Source organism: Wyeomyia smithii, chromosome 1 (genome assembly GCF_029784165.1).
Source record: "Wyeomyia smithii strain HCP4-BCI-WySm-NY-G18 chromosome 1, ASM2978416v1, whole genome shotgun sequence".
Lineage (NCBI taxonomy): Eukaryota > Metazoa > Arthropoda > Insecta > Diptera > Culicidae > Wyeomyia > Wyeomyia smithii.
In genome coordinates, this window is record NC_073694.1 from 8,008,370 (window position 1) to 8,030,440 (window position 22,071).

At 43.0% G+C, this 22,071-nt stretch overlaps 2 protein-coding genes across 3 annotated transcripts in view; both read left to right on the forward strand.

Annotated features, from left to right (window-relative positions):
* Positions 1–3,763: 3,763 nt before the first annotated feature.
* On the forward strand, positions 3,764–5,759 carry LOC129717678 (39 kDa FK506-binding nuclear protein). Its single transcript, XM_055667761.1, has 3 exons — positions 3,764–3,976; positions 4,124–4,491; positions 4,548–5,759. The coding sequence occupies exons 1-3, from the start codon at positions 3,967–3,969 to the stop codon at positions 5,343–5,345; spliced, it is 1,176 nt and encodes a 391-aa protein (XP_055523736.1). The 5' UTR covers positions 3,764–3,966; the 3' UTR covers positions 5,346–5,759.
* Positions 5,760–6,811: 1,052 nt separating this feature from the next.
* LOC129717760 (uncharacterized) overlaps positions 6,812–22,071 on the forward strand; it is a 48,244-nt gene continuing 32,984 nt past the window's right edge. Inside the window, exons 1-2 of one of the 2 annotated variants that reach the window (XM_055667912.1) lie at positions 6,880–6,952; positions 19,879–19,945. The gene's annotated coding sequence lies outside the window, so the exon portion shown is untranslated. Of the gene's footprint in view, positions 6,953–19,878; positions 19,946–22,071 lie in introns of both variants that reach the window. The other variant, XM_055667903.1, reaches the window with a different exon arrangement.

Genomic DNA, 22,071 nt, shown 5'->3' on the forward strand with positions numbered 1-22,071 from the left:
AAAACGCTCTAACCCAGTATAAAACGATTGTAGCAACATGCTGTTTTCAAAAGAAACCTGTGTTTTTATGTTGGTCATATTTGTCTAGAACATTATGTTCTTGAAAAAACAATATTTAAAAAGTTATGCTAGAAAAACTAAATTTGAGGGGGTTGACAGCGAAAATACTTTGTATTTCAGTAAATAGACGTCATAGAAATTTGATATCTTCCGCAAAGTTTCATATTTTGAAAAGTTCTACAACTTTGCTAAAGAATCTATTCATGTATATTCGCTGTATCAAAAGTTAGATTTTTGATTTTTATGATAGTAGGCCATGATAAAAAAATTTTCTTATCAACATTTCCGTTATATTTTTGTGAACAATTCTTTTGAACATTGTCTTTGGCTAACATCAACCGTTTAAGCACAAATGAATTAAGTTCGTCAAATTGCCTTTTCCGACCACTGTGCATTCTAGGGTAAAAAAAACTGACAAAAGTAACTTTCGCAGTAAAGTATGTTCATCTTTCGAAGCAATTTACGTACGCCATCAGCAATTCACAGTTTTTCGAAATATTTCTACTGTCGCTTTTCTACAAAATTTAGCGAATTAGCGATTAGCGTTTCGAAGGCCAAAATTTTAGCGACGCTAACAGTTTCGCTAACCAGCTCAAAAATTAGCGAAATCGCTAAAACGCTAACTGAAATTTAGCGTCGCTAATTAGCGAATTAGCGAATTAGCGGAATGGTGCCCACCACTGGTGTTTTGTGTGCCCTAACAATTCCTCTGAACAATACTTTCGTGTAAAATGCAACTAACAAAAGTTAAGTACAGAGAACTAACTTTCAAGTAAGTTCCATGTAATATATTTAATAACTTTGTACCGAAAGAAGGTAGGATTTTCATTTGTTCAACAAAGGTTCATATTTTTGAATCTTCTACAACTTTGCTGAACAAACTATTCTTCTACCTCTTAACACAAAAAAGTTAATTTTTTTATGTTTAGTATAGTAAACTTTTCATACTTTTCGCAATTCGAGATTATGCGGGTCATTCATACCAACAATTGTTTCGAAGACACTTTTAATCTAAGATGAAGGTAAAAGGCACTTTTTGCCTTATTGGACCATTGTGCACTGTGTCATGATTTCTTAGCGGCAGGGTTTGTCTTAAAAACACTTCCAGTTGTTAAAATTCGAAATCGATTTTTTTCAATAGTTCTACTCTGTCGGTATCCGGATAACTGTCCCATAATGAAAAACAACATGTTGAGAAAACGGCGATTTAATATTATCCGTGAATTTTTGGATTTCCAGCAATTACATCCAGAACTAATGACCATAACAGTTTCATGGCACCACAAGTTAATCGTTATATAACTTGAAAAAAAGACAAAATGGGACAAAATATGCGGGTACATTTCAAAAGTACTCGCATATTTTGTCCCATCACATATATATTCAACCAGCAACCGGGAGTATCATTAGCAACGTAGATTGTACTACAGAAATACAACATTAGTCTAGATAATTAAATGACATACTTCTATATGCCTAAAATAATCCGATATACACTAATCTGGAACAAAATTATATGTTTGCAGTTTGTACCACTATGCAGTGGGACTGTAATGCGGGTACTTTCAATATGGGACAAAACAACTTGGTATTTTTTACATGTTTTTCTATACAAAAGTATCAATTTTAATTTTTTTCCAGAAAATATGATAACAATTAAGTCGATTCTCAGTGATAATTCAAAAGTGACCAAAATCAGTATGGGACAGTTATGCGGGTACCGGCAGTACTGTTTAAATAAAAAAAAAGTCAGTGGAATATGTATATTTCTGACATTTCTTATCAAAAGAAAGAATAATATACATACCCCTAAAACACCCTATTGCATATGAGAGTTCACGTCACTCAGAAAAAGTAACTATTGAGTTCCATAAGAACCCCTTATGATTTTTTTCTCGAAATTTTTTTCACGATCACTAACGGTTTTTGTAATTCATACTTATAAAATTTATTGGTCGTATTTATGCATGTTATAAGAACAGACATATCAAAATCATAGCCTTTCAATATGAATTTTATAGTGGCTACCATGAAACTTATTATACCCTATGTAAACATGTTTTGTTAGAAAAAAACAACTTCTTTCATTCTAATTCTCAATGATTCTTTACTCGCAAATATATAATTAAGAGTACAAGTTAATGTAAGATTATGTCAGGTAACACTTTGAGGTTTTGAAATTCGGGAAGCAAATTCGCCGTTGGTTCTTCTTGCCGAATGTCGTCAGTGTTGTCCTCTTCAACGATCACAAGAATTAATAATTGCTAGAATAAACATAGATGACATGATGTAATAGTAGGATTAGTAGAGAGGTACTTACATTTTTGCTCTAATTTTCAACCCAGTTTCTGCATAATTATTTATTCACTGTAATGCTGGTCTGCCATTTTGCAGATTCCATAAGATATGCATATAGAATTTTAACAATGTTAACGTTTATGAAAATCATAAGTTACGCGTATGGGATGCACATGACGTTTATATGAAAATCTTAAAACATACTTATGAAATTTATAAGCTTGATATGTAATGCATAAGTGTTTAATGAAATCAACATTATACAGGTTCATAAGTTGTAACTTATGGAATTCCTAAGTGTTTTTCTCTCAGTTTAGGTGCTAACTGCCTTCGAAAAAATCTCTTTTAACGCGAATAACCCGAATATCTTTTGTAACATCTGAAAACATCTAAAAGTTTCAACACGGAAAATGCTTCCAAATTGATTTGAAATCCGTTGAAAACGCTTCTGATAACCAGAAAGAGATCAAGTTAGTTTCAAACACAGTAATAAATTGCGGTTCGCGAACAATTTTCAAAAGTATGATTATTTACGGTATAACTAATCTCTTTCGCTTCAACAAACCAAGCAACACTGCTGAGAATGTCAAAATCTTGAAAAAGTGTTGGAAACTTACAACTTGACGAATGTTTTTGAACGAAACTCGTTTCCCGCCGGGGGTCACTCTCACTCTCACGATGCACATAATTTTTCGATGCACATTGACTGCTCTCTGGCCTAGGGGTTATTGTTGCCAACAAAATTTATTATCGATTTATCTCTTTAGTTTTAATCTGTTTAACATTTGATTTTTTTCACTATCAGATAAAACCTACCTCAGCTGGCGCCTGGCAGTTCATATTACTCAGATTTTTTTTAAACCTATGTCGCAGACAGACGTCCAAGCTGAGTTCCAAACTTGTGTAAAGATTTTTGTAGTAGCAATCCGTAACCAGATAGCGCTACCAGTACCGCCAGCCTCGTGCACCAGTGAAAAAAAATGTATTGTAGCGATAAGGTCACCAGGCGGCGTTAATGTACAAGTGATTTATAACGCAATTTACTTTGAAAATTTACACGGAAATTTGATCAATGTTGTTCTTGCTTGGACGTCTGTCTGCGCCTATGTTGTTTACCTCTAGAATAAATTTTTATTTATTAGTCTTTGATTTTTTACTGTGTAAGACTAATATTTAAACTCTGAAAGTACAATATTGAGATTAATTATCTTATCATAAATGTGCAGTCCCCCTACTTTGCTGACATATAATAAAAACTAAACTTAAAACCATCAAAATTCTACCAATTTCAACAAATTGAAAAAAAGTCTGCAATATGGCAGCACTGTTCGCGATGCATTTTGTGCTGGAATTTTCTTCTCCACAGCGCTCTCTGCTGATCTGGTTGATCTCCGTCTCCATCATTTAATTCTCTTCGTTGCCTCGCTACCGAACGACACGAACTGTTCCACTCACAGTCTGCACACGCGAAAAAGTTGTAGCTGAAACGCATTTAACTAGCACTTTCCAGCTAGAAAAAGTGACTGAAATTTACCTACTGAAACCATCAGCTAGTGTTTCCTTCTTCCTGTTTTCGTTTGTTAATTTTGAGTTAGTTTAACCGTCGAAATGTTTTGGGGTAAGTACGAGAAAAAATGTGTTTCTTCCGGCGTCGAGGTCGAGCATCCGCAGCAAGCATGCATATACAAGATGGCTTTCGCGTTTCCACAACATGCGGGTGTGTAAAATTATTTTAACTAATTTGTGCCATGCTTTTCTTTGGCAGGATTAATCCTAAAGGCGAACAAAAAGTACACCCAGACGGTGGTGAAAGCGTTCCATCTGTCGCAGGCCGCACTGGACCTGAGCAAAGCCGGCGATGGTGATGTGCAGGTTATGTTAACCTCGGAGGAAAATACCTACTTGCTGTGCACTCTGGGCAAGAAAACCCCGCAGGTTTCGTTGGATCTGAACTTCGACGAGGGTGACCAGATTAGTTTAAGCACCAAGGGCGAAGGAATTGTCCATCTAACGGGTTATCTGGTGCCTAGCGAGGCGGATTTCATGGACAGCGATGAAGACGCGGAAGAAGAAGAGGTCGAAGCTGAACAGGAACTGGAGGAAGTTCCAGCACAGAAAGGAAAGGGTGGAAAGGTAAGGTTTTGATTTGTGAGAAAACGTGTAAAGTTTAATGTCGACATTTTTCGTAGGAACGCGTTGCAAAGAAAGTTGCCGAAAAGGTGATTAAACACGAGGTGGTAGTCAAACAGGGTGCTGATGATGAGGATGAGGATGAAATGGACGAAACGTTCGAGCTGCCCAAGGGAGCTCAAAAGAAAAAGAAGAAGGGTGGAGATGAGGAGGAGGATAGCGACGAGGATGATGACGAGTCCGACGAAGATGACTCGGACGACTCCGAGGACGATGAGGAGATGGACGACAGTAAAGCCAGTGACGGCAAGGCCGGCCAGGAGGACAGTGATGACGACGATGAGGATGATGACGACGAAAACGATTCCGATGAGGACGATTCGGAAGAAGAGCAACCAGCAGCCAAGGTTGCCAAGTTGGAGAAGAAACCATCGAAGCAAAACGGTGTCGAACAGAACGGCAAAGCCTCCTCCAAGGAACTGAAGAAAGACGAAAAGCAAAAGGAAGGACAACCGAAAACTCGCACACTGCAGGGTGGATTGACGGTGGAGGACATTGCGGTTGGTTCGGGAGCGGAAGCCAAACCCGGCAAGAAGGTTGCCGTGTACTACGAGGGTCGCCTCAAGAAGAACAACAAAGTATTCGACTCGACTACGAAGGGCGCCGGCTTCAAGTTCGCTCTTGGTCGCGGCGAAGTCATCAAAGGATGGGATCTGGGAGTGGCCGGAATGAAGGTTGGAGGAAAACGACGACTGACGGTGCCTCATCAGCTAGCCTACGGAACACGGGGAAGCCCACCGGTCATTCCACCGAACAGTACACTCGTTTTCGACGTTGAGCTGCGAAATGTGTTCTAAGCACACGTGTCCCCTTTTAAAACTATCCCCCCTCTCAATTTATCTACTGTGTAGGATGATATGCTCACAATATATCAGACCACACTATTCACAACAGATCAGCATTGCGTTCTGGATTCGCCATTTATCGCCAGGTGAAATATGTAACTAGTTGGTAACTTAAAAAGCTATCAGGTTTTTTTTTATTGCTTGTAAGAGAACGAGAGAAAGAAAGAAAGAGTCAGATAATACATTCGCAGGTGCTGCAATAGGTCGGTTTTTAACTGAACGCCGTACGGCATCACAAACCATTACTGCTCCTTTTTGTTGTAAAAAAGTTGCATTAATGTTTCAATTGAACACTTTTCGCACCACTGCTGTAATACTGTATGCGAGAAAATACGTTTTGTCCAATAAAACTTATTACAATCCTTAGCTGATGTGTGTGTTTTTTATAATTCGAAATCTAAGCAGGCTAGTTAGAAAAATGACGGTTTTCTTCTCTTGTTGCCACTGCCACCTCAGAGTTAGGTGAAACTTTGTGAATTTGGTAAGTTAACTTTGAAACAGATATGAATTATCAAAAAATGATTTTTCTAACTCTTCGTTTCGTTTCTGCAGAGCTTGTGAAAAAAAAAATCGAAATGTCATGGAATCGCCTCCAGCAGGACTGGCTTTAAAAATTAGCAAAGCGTTGGAAATCCCGATAATTCTGTGGTGAAGAGGGTGCAATCGACAGTTTGAGACAGGATCGCAATAGAAAAAAAACGCAGCAAAGAGCTTTACTTTTAGTTACTGCAATTATTACGTGTCCCGTTTTAAAACAAATCCCCTCTGGAAGTGGATATCCGCCAAGTTGAAACCAAGTAGGCTTGCCATAATTTGTTTCAATCGCGCGCGCCGCTTTATCGATAATAAACGGATACCTTAGTAACGAAATCCCCTTTCACAACAAACAAACACGTCAATCAATCAACCCAGCCCGTGAAGATCGCAAATCGCCCATCGCTAAGTCACTCTGGCAGGTATTACCAAACTGGTGTGGTGACCACAGGGAAGTGACTCCGTGCGAAAATTGTCCTTTTTTTCGCACCATAACGAAACGAGAAAAAAAAAACAACAGTTATGCCTACCTTTCTGCCCTGTTACGCGGTGTGTTTTATTTGCCAAATCCTGTTACGCGTTCACACCAGCCGACTAGCGAACGCGCGAACAAAGTAAGTATAGACCAACATCGCGCCTGCTGGGTTCGCACAGTTGCACAGTGACAACCGACCGGAACAGAACAAAACATGGAAGAGGGCAACAGTTCGGGTAACGCTCCTAATCAGCCGCTGTACGCGCGGGACGCAGAAAACGCGGAAAGTGCTGCTGCCGCCGCTACGACCAAAAAAGATTCTCCGACGATCATCCGTGTGCTGGTGGTGCTTATCTATCTGTTTACGGTGTCTTTTGCGGCGCTGTCCCTCTCCGCGTACTACATCTTCTTCTGGACGCCTAAAATAGACGAACCCGGCAAGGATCGAGCGGAGAGGCTAATGGGAGGCTGCGATGATGACAACTAGCACCGGCCCCTCCCCACCAAGAATAAGTGCCTCTAGCTTTTAAGGAGAATGTTTAGAGTTAAGGTAAGTGAGGCTCCATCGTAATGTGAATAGAATGGGGACGCGTGCTTAGCGGTTCGTGTGTCGTGTAAATTACAAAACCGCGGGAAAATGGATCGTGTGTTCGCACCTAACAGGATTAAAATTGTTGCGTGTTAGGGGAACTAGTTTGCACCTAGTTGGACATTCCAAACTTGATAGGATACGTAACAAAGTGTGAATACAAGTACAAGATGAAATTATTCCATAGTTTCGTACGAAGTGTGTATTCCACAATCAAACATAAATTTATTAACGTCATCACCACCGGCAGAGCTAAGGTCAAAGCGACAAACCTTGCGTAATTCCAGCAGGGGTTGACCAAAAACACGTAATAGGATTATTGGTCCTGTTACGTCAGGCGAACAATTTTCCACGGTCTCATAGCTGCATTGTCAACCGATGGCCGGCTGCTAGCTAAGTAGATAAATATTACGGCATTCTCTTTTTTTTTGCTTCACTTTCTTTCCGAATGGTTTGTCAGCATTTTTTCGCTATACTGTCGTTCGTAAATCAGGTCAGCTATCAATGATTGTGGTCGTTTAATTCCAGCCTGTTTACTTTAGACGATTACACGCCGATTGGAATCTAAGTTTGTTCTGCAATCTAGAATTTATTGCCTTTACGCTACAAATATCAATTTCTAGCCTTTTTCCTGAGCCCAAAAAATCTAGAAACAAATATTTCACAATATTTATCTCCATAGCATTTTCGCGAACTTCCTCAAGGCAATTATACATGCAATATCAATATGATTTGTACTGTCCATTCTTTAGCATAGTTAGAAGAGTCTAATGCTTGTTCATGTGAAATTGCAGAACCGCTATATTTTTTAAATTTTAAATCGTCGTCCTGCTTTTACCCATGCTGAGCAACCTAAGCTGAACAGCTAAAGCCCTTGGTCTCCCCGGGACCGCCGTTAGGCATTACTTCAGGGAGAGGGCCCGTCGTGCTTTTCGCACTTACCTCTATGGGTAGCAGAGCAGCCTATACAGGCCAGTTAGTTAACCGTTAACTAACTGGGGCACGTCGATGGTTTCCCGTCGATTGGTGCCCTGCAAAATACTAACGATCTGTGATGCTGCCGTGATGACCGCATCCCAGATTTCCCTATTCTCGCACATCCTACGCACTATATTCTCTGGCGTGGTGTCCATCCCACTTTTTTTTTTATTCTCGCTTATTTTCCGTCGGTCTATTTCCGCCACTGTTGTGGCCAATCACCGACGCCCAGGGAGGCGACTCCACACCCAGGACCCTAACTCACGACCCGTTTATTAACGGACCGGCGCCAACGGCTTTACTTCCTTATGCGATGGAAGGCGTGATCTCAGAGATTTTTCGCCTCAGAAAATCTCCCGGTGTCGGCTAGGATTGAATCTAGACCAGTTGGGTTGGTTGTGAGTGGATCACGCCACCTCACAACCATCGACACTTATGTCGGCGGTGGGATTCGAACCCAGGCGTCGAGCGTGGTTGGCGGAGACGTTACCAACCACACTAGGCCCCCGCTGTCCATCCCACTTATTGCCAGCATTTCGTACCGTACCCGCTCGAAGCGCGGACATGTGAAGAACACATGCTCTGCGCTTTCTTCCGCACCCGTACAAGCGGGGCACATAGGGGACTCGGCGTACCCGAACCTATGCAGGTACTGCCTAAAGCAGCCATGGCCTGACAGGATCTGTGTCAGATGGAAGGTTACTTCCCCATGGCGCCTATTAATCCAGCCTGCTAGCTCTGGAATGAGTCGGTGTGTCCATCTACCTTTCGTAGTGTTGGACCACTCCCGCTGCCACCTGGCCATTGAAGATGACCGTATGGTGTTGCGTATACCCCTCGTGTCGCGTTGGTCGAAGCACTCTACATCCTCTTTGACGATGATGCTGATGGGCATCATGCCAGCCAGGACGCAAACCGCCTCGTACGACACTGTTCGGTATGCGCACGCGACCCTTAGGCACATTAGCCTGTACGTACTACCGAGTTTGCCGCGATGGCACGAGGTACTCAATACCTTGGACCACACTGGTCCTCCATACCTGAGTATGGACGTGGTCACGCTAGCAAGGACTTTGCGCCTGCTGCTACGAACCGCCGAGCTGTTTGCCATCATGCGAGATAGCGCTGCCACAGCCATGGAAGCTTTCTTGCAGGTATAATCGACGTGGCTCCCGAACGTGAGCTTGTCGTCGATCATAACCCCCAGAAGCTTCAACGAGCGTTTTGAGGCGATAGTGCATGTACCGGCACTAATCGATGCCTCCTGCTCAGACTTTCTGTTAATTACAACAATAACTTCAGTCTTATGGTGCGCTAGCTCCAGTTTCCTGGAGTGCATCCAGTCTTCCACTACGCGTATTGATAGCGCGGCCTTTAACTCTACCTCTCTAATAGACTCGCCATAGACCTCAAGAGTTATGTCATCGGCGAAGCCCACGATCACCACCCCTGGAGGGAGTGTTAGTTTTAACACGCCGTCATACATAGCGTTCCACAGTACCGGACCCAGGATGGAACCTTGCGGTACACCTGCGGTAACCGGAACGCTCTTCTGACCCTCGTTTGTGTTATACACTAGCACTCGATTCTGAAAGTAGTTGCCCAGAATCTTGTACAGCGGCGTCGGCACTCTAAGACTCTGTAGCGCTAAGGCTATGGAGTCCCAGCTGGCACTGTTAAACGCGTTCTTCACGTCAAGCGTGACGATCGCGCAGTAACGAATGCCCCTTCTCTTGCGTTGGATTGCAACCTCAGCCGTTCTGGTGACGGAGAGAATTGCATCCACCGTGGACCTACCTTTTCGAAAACTGAACTGGTTGCTTGATAGACCGTTCTCACTTTCTGTATATTTCACCAGTCTATTGAGGATTACCCTCTCAAGCACCTTGCCCGCCGTGTCCAGCAGGCAGATTGGTCTGTATGCCGATGGGTCACCTGGTGGTTTCCCAACCTTCGGCAACAGCACCAGCCTCTGGCGCTTCCACACGTCCGGGAAGAGGCAGTCGTCAAGGCATTTCTGCATGACCGCCCTGAACAACCCGGGGGCTTCTTTGATGGCCAAGTTCGGGATTCCGTCTGGTCCCGAAGCCTTGCCTACCTTCAGGGAGTTTGCGATCTCGATCAATTCATCTTCCGTCACCCTTACCGCATCGTCAGCCTCTGCACGGCTGCCGTCACTCACGGTAGGTGGTGACTCGTCAGCCGGAGGCCAGGGACTTGGTTCGTGGCTTGGGAAGAGGCCCTGAATGATCGTTTCTAGCATCGCTGGTGATTGTTCGGCCGGGGCTAGCGCACCTCTCGTCTTGCTCATAACGATCCTGTCCGTGTCCCGTCGTCCCGTTTTTGCTCGTCGGAACGTGCGCGTTGCATCCTCCGTCTTACACGGAGGCATGCATTGCGCAGGCCTGCTATCGTATCGCTCCACCAGTATGTCGGTGGCCTACCCTCTCTAGGCGGACGAGACCTAGGCATCGTGGCGTCGCACGCCCATGACAGCATCGAATTTAGATGGTCCACATCCGGGAGCAGTTCACCCCCTTCGTGCTTCCATCTAATTGCCTGCCCAAAAACATCTGCATCGAAATGCAATGTTTTCCAGCCGTAGAAGGATGGAATATTGGCCCTACTCGCTGCTTGCTTCCGCACGCCTACCTCATAGCGGATCGATTGGTGATCGCTATTCGTGTAGCTGTCGTCTACCCTCCAGTTCGTGATCAGTCCCGGGCTGCAGAACGTCACATCGATAATCGATTCGGCACCGTTTCTACTGTAGGTGCATTCTGTACCAACGTTAGCCAAGTCTAAGTTGAGCTTTGCCAAAGCTTCCAACAAGACCTGGCCCCTCTGGTTTGTACAGCGACTTCCCCACTCGACAGCCCAAGCGTTGAAGTCACCCGCAACCACCAACGGCCACCACCAACGGTCAGTTCCACGGTTGCTTGATCGACCATCTTCGCGAACTTTTCGGTAGACCAACTTGGCGGAGCATAGCAACTGCAGTAGAATACTCCATCCACTTTGGCTATAACGTACCCCTCTCTGGAGGTCGACACAATCTCCTGAACCGGGGACCTACCTGTCGTGCAAATGGCCGTCTTCCCAGACTTGTCCGATACCCAGTTACCGTTTCCGGTTGGGATGCGGTATGGGTCCGAGACGATGGCCACGTCCGACAACGACTCAGCAGCCGCTTGGTGTAGCAACTGCTGCGCCGCATAGCAGTGGTTCAGGTTTAACTGTATCACCCTCAGGACTGCGGCTTAGTAGCCGGCCGTGCAGCCGGACACTTGGGGCCTCCCATGGCGTGTTTGGCGTCTCGTTTACCGGTGCATATAGACACTTGGGAGGTGCACCACAGTCCCGTGCCTTGTGGCCTGCGCCACCGCAGCGGCGGCATAAATTGGACCTGTCGGGCCCTTTGCACGACCAGGATTTATGCCCCCGCTCAAAGCACCTGAAGCAAACGTCCGGCTGTTGGAAGGTGCCCAGAGGGCAGACCGACCAACCCACCTTCAACGTGGCCTTCTTCAGGGCCTTGTTACCCTCCGCTAGTGGAAGCTTTATGGTAGCAACCTGGGTGCCAGCCGGGCCCCTGCGGAGACGAACTGCCTCTGCGGTCACTACCACTCCACACTCTCGTTCGAAGGCTTGTGCTATGTCGCACCCTTCGGTGATCTCGTCCAGGTTTTTAAGCTGGAGAGTCACTTCAGGAGTGAGGGCTCGGATTTGAACCTCCTCGCCTAGCACTTCCTGGGCCGTCTTTTTATAGGCACATCCCTTGCCCTTCGCCTCTTTGCGGAGTTCGAGGATCATCTCGCCGGTGCGTGACCGACGAATTGACCTGACGTCCGTGCCGAGGTCTTTGAGCTTGGGTTCGCCTCGCATGGCCTTAAAGACTTCGGCGTACTTAGACGCATCGGTCTTGAAAATAAGCGCGTCACCCTTGCTCCGCCTACTCACCCCTTGCGGCTTCTTATTGCGGTCGCCGCGCTTCGCGCGTCGTTCCCGCTTCTGCCGCTTCTCATACACCACGGTGGTCCAATCCGTGGCTTCGCCGTTTGCCGGTTCGCCGTTTGCCGGTTCTTTGCTCGGTTGGACCGACGAGCCAGCTTCCTGGCTGTCACCGAACAACCGCCTTCGTTGCGTCCTGGGGGCCGTTTCCCCCGGAGAGCCCCTCGCACGTTTGCCAGTCGGTTCAGTTGAACAGACTTCGGCAAACGATGCTGCAGCTGTTTATGTGTATTAAGACACAGCTGCAGCACTCCCTTTTTTAGGCTGGTTGAGCCTCGCCTCTAGCGCGAGTGCCTTGATTTCGGCATCGTTAGCCCGTTTAAGGGCTTGTGAAAGCTCAGACTTCGCACTGCAAACGTTCATACGTAACAACAGAAGACATTGTTTCAAGTCTTTTGATATGTTGCTACGTTCGTCCGTGAACTTGAGTATTTCATCATGTTGTACGGACACCGCCTCCACGCTCGGGAACTTGTTCATGTGGCTTTCTACCGCAGAGAGTAGCATAGCCCCAGATATCTGTTCCCGCTCCTTGGCGGTTTTAGGTGTTTCCACCTTGCCACCAGTCTTCGCCGTTCCGGTTGGTGCTGGCTTAGGCGTGCCCACCTCTGCCCCAACTCGAAATTCCCCTGTCGGTGTCGCAAAAGGTGTACCAACCTGTGCGCCGTCTTTACCAGCATCGGCCAGTCTCGGTGGAGACCGGGCGATGCCCCGCCTGGCGAACGGGTTTACTAACCCGTCCGCCCCATCCACTACCTTCGCCTCTTCGTCGATTTTATAAGAAAACATTTTGGTTAAAAGGGTCCCCCTTCCAGCCGCTATCCTTGGTCATGGTGGAGTGGTCGCCTATATGGTCCCATGGTGGCCTATGCCGGAGCAGTGAGGTCATGGCTAGTGAAGGTCGCCATAGCCCCTCATGAGCAACTATGACGCCTCCCGACCGGCGTAAGTCAGGAAAGGGCATCTGATCCCACTCCTGCCTGATTCCCATCAGGCAATGACCGCGGAACGTACTGGAAGGCCTGCCAGGATTTACGGGACGGAGACCCCTGCAGCCGTATGCCACCTCGCCGTTTCAAGCCGTTGTCACACGACTTTACTGCCAGCCCAACGTCGTGGTATGAAATCGTATTCCCTCTCAAAAACCTAAAAACACAGCGACCAGTACACCATAACTGGAACCTTACTGGTATCAGTCCCAATAGGCAGGTTAGTGCATTTGGGTGATGGGAGCGGCACTACTCGCTCCGTCAAAGCTGCTTACGGGTGGCCGTGGCTTTTACGGGGAATCGACTGCCCAATGCCCGAAACCCCACCACTCCCTAGGCAAGCTCCCGCTGCCGGTCCGGGACTAATCGATGTTATCGCACACCCATCGGTGGTCACACAGCGCGTGCATGGCCTCGACGGTCGCCAAGCGCCGACCCGTGGTGGCCTGCAGCTCGGCCAAAAATCGACGTCCTATGAGAACCAAACGTTTCATGCTTTTCAAAACATTTGGCTTTTTTTTCTTCGACCAAAAAAGTGTTACCGAAGAGCGATTGAGCTCAAATTTTGCATGTGGACTTATTTTCGACGAAACTTTTGAGTCCTACTCTGTCGTGGAACGCATATCAGTTCCATCTTTGAATTCATCGAACGGAGAAAACAGCGATTGAAGAGCTGAAATGTTCAATTTAATAAAATACGATCCGCTTGAAATATTGATATGTTTCCTTCTCATATTAATGGATTTTAATGTTTTTGATACTTTTGTTTCATACAAGGTAAATTACTAACAATTAAAATAGATCAGAGTGGAACTGGTATGCGATTTTTATCCCATTAGTCCTAGTCCCAGGTCATTTAACCTTACTTACTTTACTTTCACGGCGACAGATTGATTATCGATCCAATACCGAATCCATAATACGTCGCCATGTCACTCGGTCTTGGGCTGCTATCCTCCAATCTCCCCTAACACCTATTTCGCGGGCATCCTCGTCGACAGCAGACATCCAACGAGTGCGAGGTTTACCCCGAAGTCAAAGGTCTCTATCGGTGTTCTTGCTAAATACAGTTTTCGCTAATCGTTCCTTCGGCATTCTAGTTACATGTCCAGCCCCCTGCAATCTGCCGTGTTTTATCCGCCTATTCGTATGCTTGATCACTTCATGGTTCATTTTCTAGTTTGCCGACGAGGATTGAACGCAAAATCCCACGCTCAGAAACACCTAGAGGTCGCCGATGGGCCTCTTTTAACGTCCACTCTTCATGGCCTAAGAGGGCCACGGGAAGAATTAGTGTTTCGTAGATTGTAAGTCTAGTACGGGTTTGCGTTACGTAAATAAATTTGTCGACTACTTCACAAGTTTCCCCGTCTAACAACACCTCAGCACCAACATCCGTCGGACTACCACGCTCCCTACCAGCCACCATGTATTTCGTTTTGGCAGAGGTTATGATGAATCCTATTCTTGCAGCTTCTCTCCTGAGAGGCCCGAGACTTCGTAATGATGGTGCCGCTTCTTTGCATACCATCCCTCCGTATAGCACCCTCCAATGCAATGTTGAACAATAAGCTTGACAGCCCGTCTCCCTGCTTCAAACCATCTAACGTCACGAAGGAGTCCGATATCTCACCGGCACCTATCAGCCTAATTAGTTTTGTTTGGAAACCATGTTCGAGCATAATTCGCCAAACCTAATTTTTTTAACTGTATCGTACGCTGCCATAGCATCTATGAACAGATGGTGAGTCTGCAAGTTGAATTTTCAAAAATTAGTGGAGCGTCCCACTCGAAAACCACATTGCTATTTGCCAACAAAGGTCTCCTGCAACGGCCTCAGTCTATGAAACAGAATACGGAAGAGAATTTTGTAAACGGTGTTGAGTCCAGGCGGTGACCTTGCTTGTAGATCGGACATATGAGACCATCCAACCAGTCCGAGAGTAATTCTTCGTCGGACCACACTCTCAGCATGATCCAGTGTAAAGTACAATACAGCTGTCCGTTATCGAGTTTGAATCTTAATCACCACCCTGCTCCTTTCGACTACGCTGTTTTCTTCACCATTCAACAGCATACTGAAGTGTTCCTTCCAACGCCTGGCCACCTCCTTTCTATCGGTAATCAGGTTTCCATCCCTATCGTTGCACATGACAGGGGCTGACACGATCCGGTTCCTGATTCTATTAATCTTCTTGTAGAAGCTTCTCGCATCGTGCCTAGAATAGCCACCTTCCGCCTCCGCAAGAATCCGCTTCCAATGCTGTCGTTTCTTCCGGCGATGGAGTCCATTTTCAGCAGCTCTAGTTTCCCGGTACCTTCCTACGCTCTGATGAATTCCAGCCGTGGTTAACATGTGAACTTTGGCGCGGTTCTCTTCATCCGTCGCTCGCTGGCACTCAGTGTCAAATCACTCATAGGAGTGGCTATCGCAGATGTACCCAACACTTCTCCCGCTGTGGTGCTGATTGTACTGTGGATATGCCTCCACTGTTCATTCAGGTTACCTCCAACTTGATCCTCGATCCGCTCATCAACCTTCTGCAGGTACTCTGTAGCCACTTCTCCAGTTGATAGCCGCTGAATGTTCAACTGTATGCTCCTTGTCGTCCTTGTCGTCCTGAACCACGAGATAATGATCCGACTCAACGTTTGCTCCTCTAAACGACCTCACGTCTGTAACGTCTGAAAAGTGCCAACCATCAATCAGAACATGGTCATCTAAGAGCAGGCCTCTCGATTCGGGTGCCTCCTGTCCCGAAAAAAATCGATGTTGAAAAAGTCAAGGTGCTCAGCCCTAAATTGAAAGATAATGTTATTTAAAGCATTTTTGTAGAACATTTTGACTTTCTGAAAAATCGTTTTCAGGTTGCCCAAACGTGATCTATGAAAAAATGTTTTTTTCAAGCTACAAATCCACCCTTTTGCACTTTTTTCAAATTCGTTCGATTCCTACATTTTTTCATATATTTTTATATTTTTGTTGGGTAGTTTTTGAATATTTTGCATGGTTCAGCATCGCATTCAATTATTTGACTCACAGAGCCCATTGAACATCACAAAAAAGTGAGTTTTTTTCATAATTTTTAGATAAAACTCTTCAAAACACACATAAAAATTTTTTTGATCAAGAACTGAAACTTATACTGCTAAGCCGGATTCAAGACGAAAATTTACATGACTTGACTTTTCCAATATCGATTTTTTTGAGACACCCTACTCCAGGTGTGCTTACGTATATTCCGGCGTGCAAATAAGTACCTCTTGCAGCAAATTTGGTGTAAATACTCAAAATTTAAAATATTGCAATTTGGAAGTCTAGATTGGCCACTATCATACTCAAACGAGATTTGAACGTTTTAGGACGGTTTTCTTTGTTATATTTGCAACTCAAAAAAGTCGTTTTTTACGCGGGCCCATACAAATTAGGAACGTATCCCCGCGTACAAAGCGACCTTAGTGTAAATGACAATTTTTTTTCTCGTTAAAAAAGCATAATGTTCGTTAATTCTGTGTAACCGTAAATGTTCGTTTATGAATGCCAGCGTAATTTCTTTAATTTTTAGTGTCTCTTAATCCAATCAATACTATAATTATGACAAAACGTATATAAAAATGCTTGGCTATTGTAACATGTGGAGAAGATTTGGGTTGCGAATTGATTGAAGAAGAGGAACTTAATATTGATGGTCTTTCAAAAATCAGCAATGATGCTGCAGTTAATGTCTCGGCTTTCTATGTCGTCGATATGCGACTCCATCAGCAGCATCCTTGGACTAAGAACTAAACGCCTTTTCTAGTTATCTTCTATAATCTTCTTTTCCTTTTAGTTTTTAGTTTTTTAGTTTAGTTTTCTTTCAGTAAAATCGTTCTTATTAAGAAAAAATACATTCCTAACAAATTTCTCGATTTCAATCAATTATCCCCAAAGAAGGGAGAGGGAGGGTATAAAAACGTGACGTAATTAAGGGGGGCACGTTGTATTCCCGGCATTCCTGAAGGATCTGCCGGAGAAAAAAGATTTGATCTGTAGCAGCACGTGCTCGGTACTGCCCTGCAAATCATCTTACTAGAGCAGAAAGACAGCGGAGCAGAATCTGGTAGAAGATTTTGTAGGCGGCGTTGATCAACGTTTTGCCACGGTACTTGCTGAATTCCATTCCTCGGTAGTCTGTCGTCCTCCCAAATCCTAGAAACTACACAATGAAGTGCCTTTTTTACAGTGTTTATAAAATTCTGCTCAGTGACCCAATTTCCTGTTTGATCTCCAGGATATCTGGAGGTGAGACATTGTTATCGTTTGTCGGCACTCCAAGGTTAACGTTCCTTCAACCTCCTTCCGTTACTTTGCTGTTGAGTTGCTCATCGAAAAATTGCTTCCACCTGGTGACCGTACATTTATGTTGGACTCAGTGTGTAGCCCTTACGGGATTGGTACCTTCTCGTAAAACTTGCGCGTGTCATTGGCCCGAAACAGTTGCTCCATTTCTTAACAAACTCCTGCTTTCTGCTGGCGTTTCTTGCTCCTCAGAATCGTGGTCAACTCATTTAGAGCTCGTCGATATTTGGCTGCGTTCTCTCTTGTGGCGATGCTTAGATAGCTTTTCCAAGCTAGTTTGCCTTTCTCCTAGAAAGGTATAGCAATCACTTGCAAAACCGGAAGTATAAAAGTGCTCCAAAGGGCCGAATGGCATATATCAATCGACTCAGCTCGACGAGCTGAGCATTTTCTGTATGTATGTGTGTGTATGTGCAGATTTTTATTCTCACTCACTCTTCTCAGAGATGGCTGAACCGATTTTCATGAAATAATTGCAAATGAAAGGTCTCGTTGTCCCATAAGACCCTATTAAATTTCATTGTAATCAGATTTTTAGTTAAGAGGTTATGGTTCAAAATGTAAAAATCATGAAACATCATTATCTCAAAAACTACACAACCGATTTGAACAAAATTGATTTCAAATGAACGGGCTGCCTGAATACCCTTAACTTTTGAATTTCATAAAGATTGAACTTGTGGTTCAAAAGTTATAACAAGAAACGTGTTTCAAAGACTACTTAATCTCACTCATGTTTCTCAGTGATGGCTGACCCGATTTCTACAAAATTAGTGTCAACTAATAAGTCTAGCTGCCTCGTAACACCCTATTGAATCTTACTGTAATCGGACTGTAACTTCGTCTGTAAAGTACCGAAATGTGAAAATCACGAAACTTCATTATCTCAGTAGCTACACAACCGATTTGATCAATATTATTATGAGATGAGCGGGCTAGTTACGGGTTAACTAATGGTTTGGCTGCCCTATACGTTCCCATTTCATTTGATTATAATTGAACTTAAGCCACCGTTATGTAAAAAATTGTTAATAAAACAACAAAAGTCTATTATTTATTTATTTATTTATTTATTTATTTATTTATAATTCGTGTAACTTAAGGAATCTTCCTTTTTTAATTGTTTCACAATGGAGGAAGTTTAATTTTATATCTGTATATAACTACAAGTTTCTGAATCGATTTTACGTTACATTTTACAATTTATTTTATTATTTCATTGCATGCGATCAAGCTCCCCAAGTAAACCCTTTCGGAAGCTAACGACATTTTCAGTTGATTTTAAAGGTGTAGATAAACTATTCCAGTAAACAATGCCTCTCACAAACATTGATTGTCCATAGTAGGCGGATGAATGTATCGGCACCACCAAATTCATTGTTCTAGTATTACTCATAAACTGGAGTTTGGTAAATAAGTAATGTGGTTTCCTAGATTTAATAATTTTGTGAATGTAAATGCACGTTCTATAGCAATAGAATTTATCAAATCGACATCCTATGAGCGATTCGTGGTAACGTGACACACTAGAATACCTATTTAGATTGTACACATATCTGACACATGAGTTTAATCCAACTCTTAACCTGTTAAGTGAAGCGGATGAGACATTTGTGTACATAAATTGTCCATATGTGAAATATGGAAGAATCAGTGACTTGAACAATTTTATTTTCGTAGTTGTGTCCAGGTGCCTTGCTACCATATTCAGACGCTTCAAAGTGCCGTAAATTCTGCCACATTGAGAATTTATATACGAATCCCAAGTCAAATTTGAGGTGAATATTACACCGAGATTTTCCAATTTATTGAAATACTTTACAATCTGACCATCAAAAATCAATTTAGGTGGAGTAGGTGGATTTTTGTGTTTACTAATAAACATCGCTTTGGTTTTAGAAGGGTTAACCAAGAGTAGATTGCTTTTAGACCATCGAAGAACCTTTTCTAGATCATGATTGATTTTACGGGCCATATCCTCTATATTGAAATTTCTGGCGACACCTAAATAAATTTGGACATCATCGGCAAACATGTGAATGGCACAAAACTCCAGAGATGATGGCAAATCATTTATAAATAGAGAAAAGAGTAATGGGCCCAACACTGAACCTTGTGGAACTCCTGATTCAATTGCACTGAATGAAGACAAAGTATTATTGTGAACAACAGTCTGAAACCGTCCATTCAGGTATGATCTAATTAGGTTGGCAGCGCTCTGACTAAAATTGAATTGTGATATTAATTTGTTGACCAGTTTACAATGAGATACACGATCAAATGCCTTAGCAAAGTCGATAAGCAATAAAACAGCTACTCCTCTTTTGTCGATAACGCTAGCTATATCATCATGCACCTTGGTCAAAGCAGTATTCGTACTATGCTCACTGCGAAAACCAGATTGAAGTGGATGTAGCAAGTTGTTTTCGTTAATAAATTTGGATATTTGACGTTGAACTAGTTTTTCAAAGGCTTTTGAAATAGCACACAAGATACTTATGGGGCGCAGATTAGTGATGGAAGCACTGTTTCCCCTCTTTTTGATTGGAACTATTTTTGCTCTTTTCCAGGCTCGCGGATATACTGAGGTTTTAAAAATAGTATTAAATAAATGTACATAAATAGGTAAAGCTAAGGGTAAGATGATTTTCATAAACTTTAGTGGTAGATTGTCTAAACCAACCGCATTTGATTTGATCTCGAATATTGCATTAATTATTTCGTAATCGTACACTTCATGAAATTGGAATCCGTCGGAATTTGAAAATAATTGAGCTGATGAAGTGTCGGATGTATAGTTGGAAATGAAATATGCGTTTATATCGTTAGAATTAAAATTATCTTCAGTAGGCAACGAAGCATCTTTCCCAACACCCAGATTTTTAATATTTTTCCACAGTTTACTACTAGGCAGATTCGTATCAAACAACCGTTTATCACATTCAACTTTAGCCTTAAAGATCATTGAGTTTACTTTATTTCTAAGTCGCTTATAAGATGCTTTATCGTTCTCATTCTTAGAAAGCTTCCAAACTCTATATGCTACGTCTCTATCGATCATTGCTCGCTCAATTTCAACATTAAACCAATGGTTCCTCTTTTTCCGTTTTTTTCTCAATGGAATACACTCGTTGTGCAGATTTAACAAATGATAATTCATAAAATCAAGCATTAAGTTCGAATCACTCATACTAAAAAATAATTCCCAATTAACACTGTGAAAAGCATTACTCAGTTTAACAGTATCGAAATTGACGTAGTCACGGTAATCGGAAGTATCGTTTGACAGAGTTGCAGCATATTTTATGGAGCAAAAAATCATATCATGATTGGAAATACAGGGCATTGATAGTTGATCAAATTTAGCAACAACCAGATCTGTGAAAAAACGTAGGCTCGGAATTGACACATATATATGATGTTGCAGCAAATAGTTCGCTCAAATTGCGGGAACGACTCGACAGCTTCAATAAATCTGTGTTAAAATCACCAATAAAAAATGTGCTATCATATTTAACAGTAAGCTCAGTAAGATGACTGGCAAGAGTATCTCAGCAATCTATGTTCGGAGGATTGTAGTACACTCCTAAACCTAGTTTGATATTTGACACTGTTATTTCAATGACTAGGTATTCAGTCCCATTGAAGTCACTTGAACTTGACCGAGATTTAGCTATAGTTCGAAAGCTCAAACTATTTCTTAGATATACGCAAATACCACCGCCATGTCTGTTCCGATCATTTCTAACAAGCCTAAAACCATCTAAATGAATCATTATATCATTGATCGTGTCACTAAGCCAAGATTCAGTGAAACAAATTATATCCACTTTATTATCAATTAAATTAGCTTTTAATTCATGAAATTTTGTGAAATTTCGCGCAACGAGGCTCTGTACATTGATGTGGCAAACGTTTAAATTTTCAATTTTCAATGCAGAATTTAGTACCGCCCTAGGAATCAGTGTATTTGAAGATGCATTGTCAGCTGGTATGTTATCCATTATCAAATAATAAACAAAAAGAAAGCTTCGAAGCAGGTCCACCAAAAGAACTTAACCTACATGCAATGTTAGACTTAAATGTAAATGTTCTATCTATTATAATCATTTTAATATCATGAGACAATTTGATTGGCATGAATTGGTGTAGGAAGAAGCAAAGTAAACAATAGATCTTTTTTTCCTTTAAGAAGAGTACAACTTACAAGAAGAAGAAAACGATGCGCTTATGATTAATCATCAGTGAGTATAAAGAAAATAATTTTGTTTCATCCTCGGTCGCGGTTACACAGCAGCACAGCACCTTCACCACCAAAAACATCCACACAACAGAAGCGACATTAACCAGCATCAATAGCGTTGGCAGCAGCAGCAGCAGCAAGGTTTCACAGTACTGAATTTGGATGGAAATGCATCAGTTCACTGACAGTAAGACTTCCAGGAGGGAATATTCATGGGGGAAAGCAAGGAATGGAGACACAGGAATAATGCGATATAGGAATAGAATAAAGCTAGGAGAGGATTTTTAATTACTTTTAAGAGTGGAAGGCATCAAGGGACGCAATTTAGGATAGAGTCATGGAACGTTTTGAAAGGAGCAGAGAAACTTATTTGGGAAGGGTTAAGGGGTAATCTCGACAGCCGTTTAAGATCCACTAGAGGCAGTAATGAACTGTGATAGCCAAGACTAGTTGCAATATTGCTGAACATATGATGTTAATTTTCGTTGGTTGTGTACGGAATACCGGAAATAATCAGGTC

What these genes read in the sequence shown, in the direction of transcription:
- LOC129717678 (XM_055667761.1), top strand. An exon ending in AGAAAGGAAAGGGTGGAAAG is followed by an intron (nt 4,492 to 4,547) that starts GTAAGGTTTTGA and finishes CATTTTTCGTAG; the next exon opens with GAACGCGTTGCAAAGAAAGT.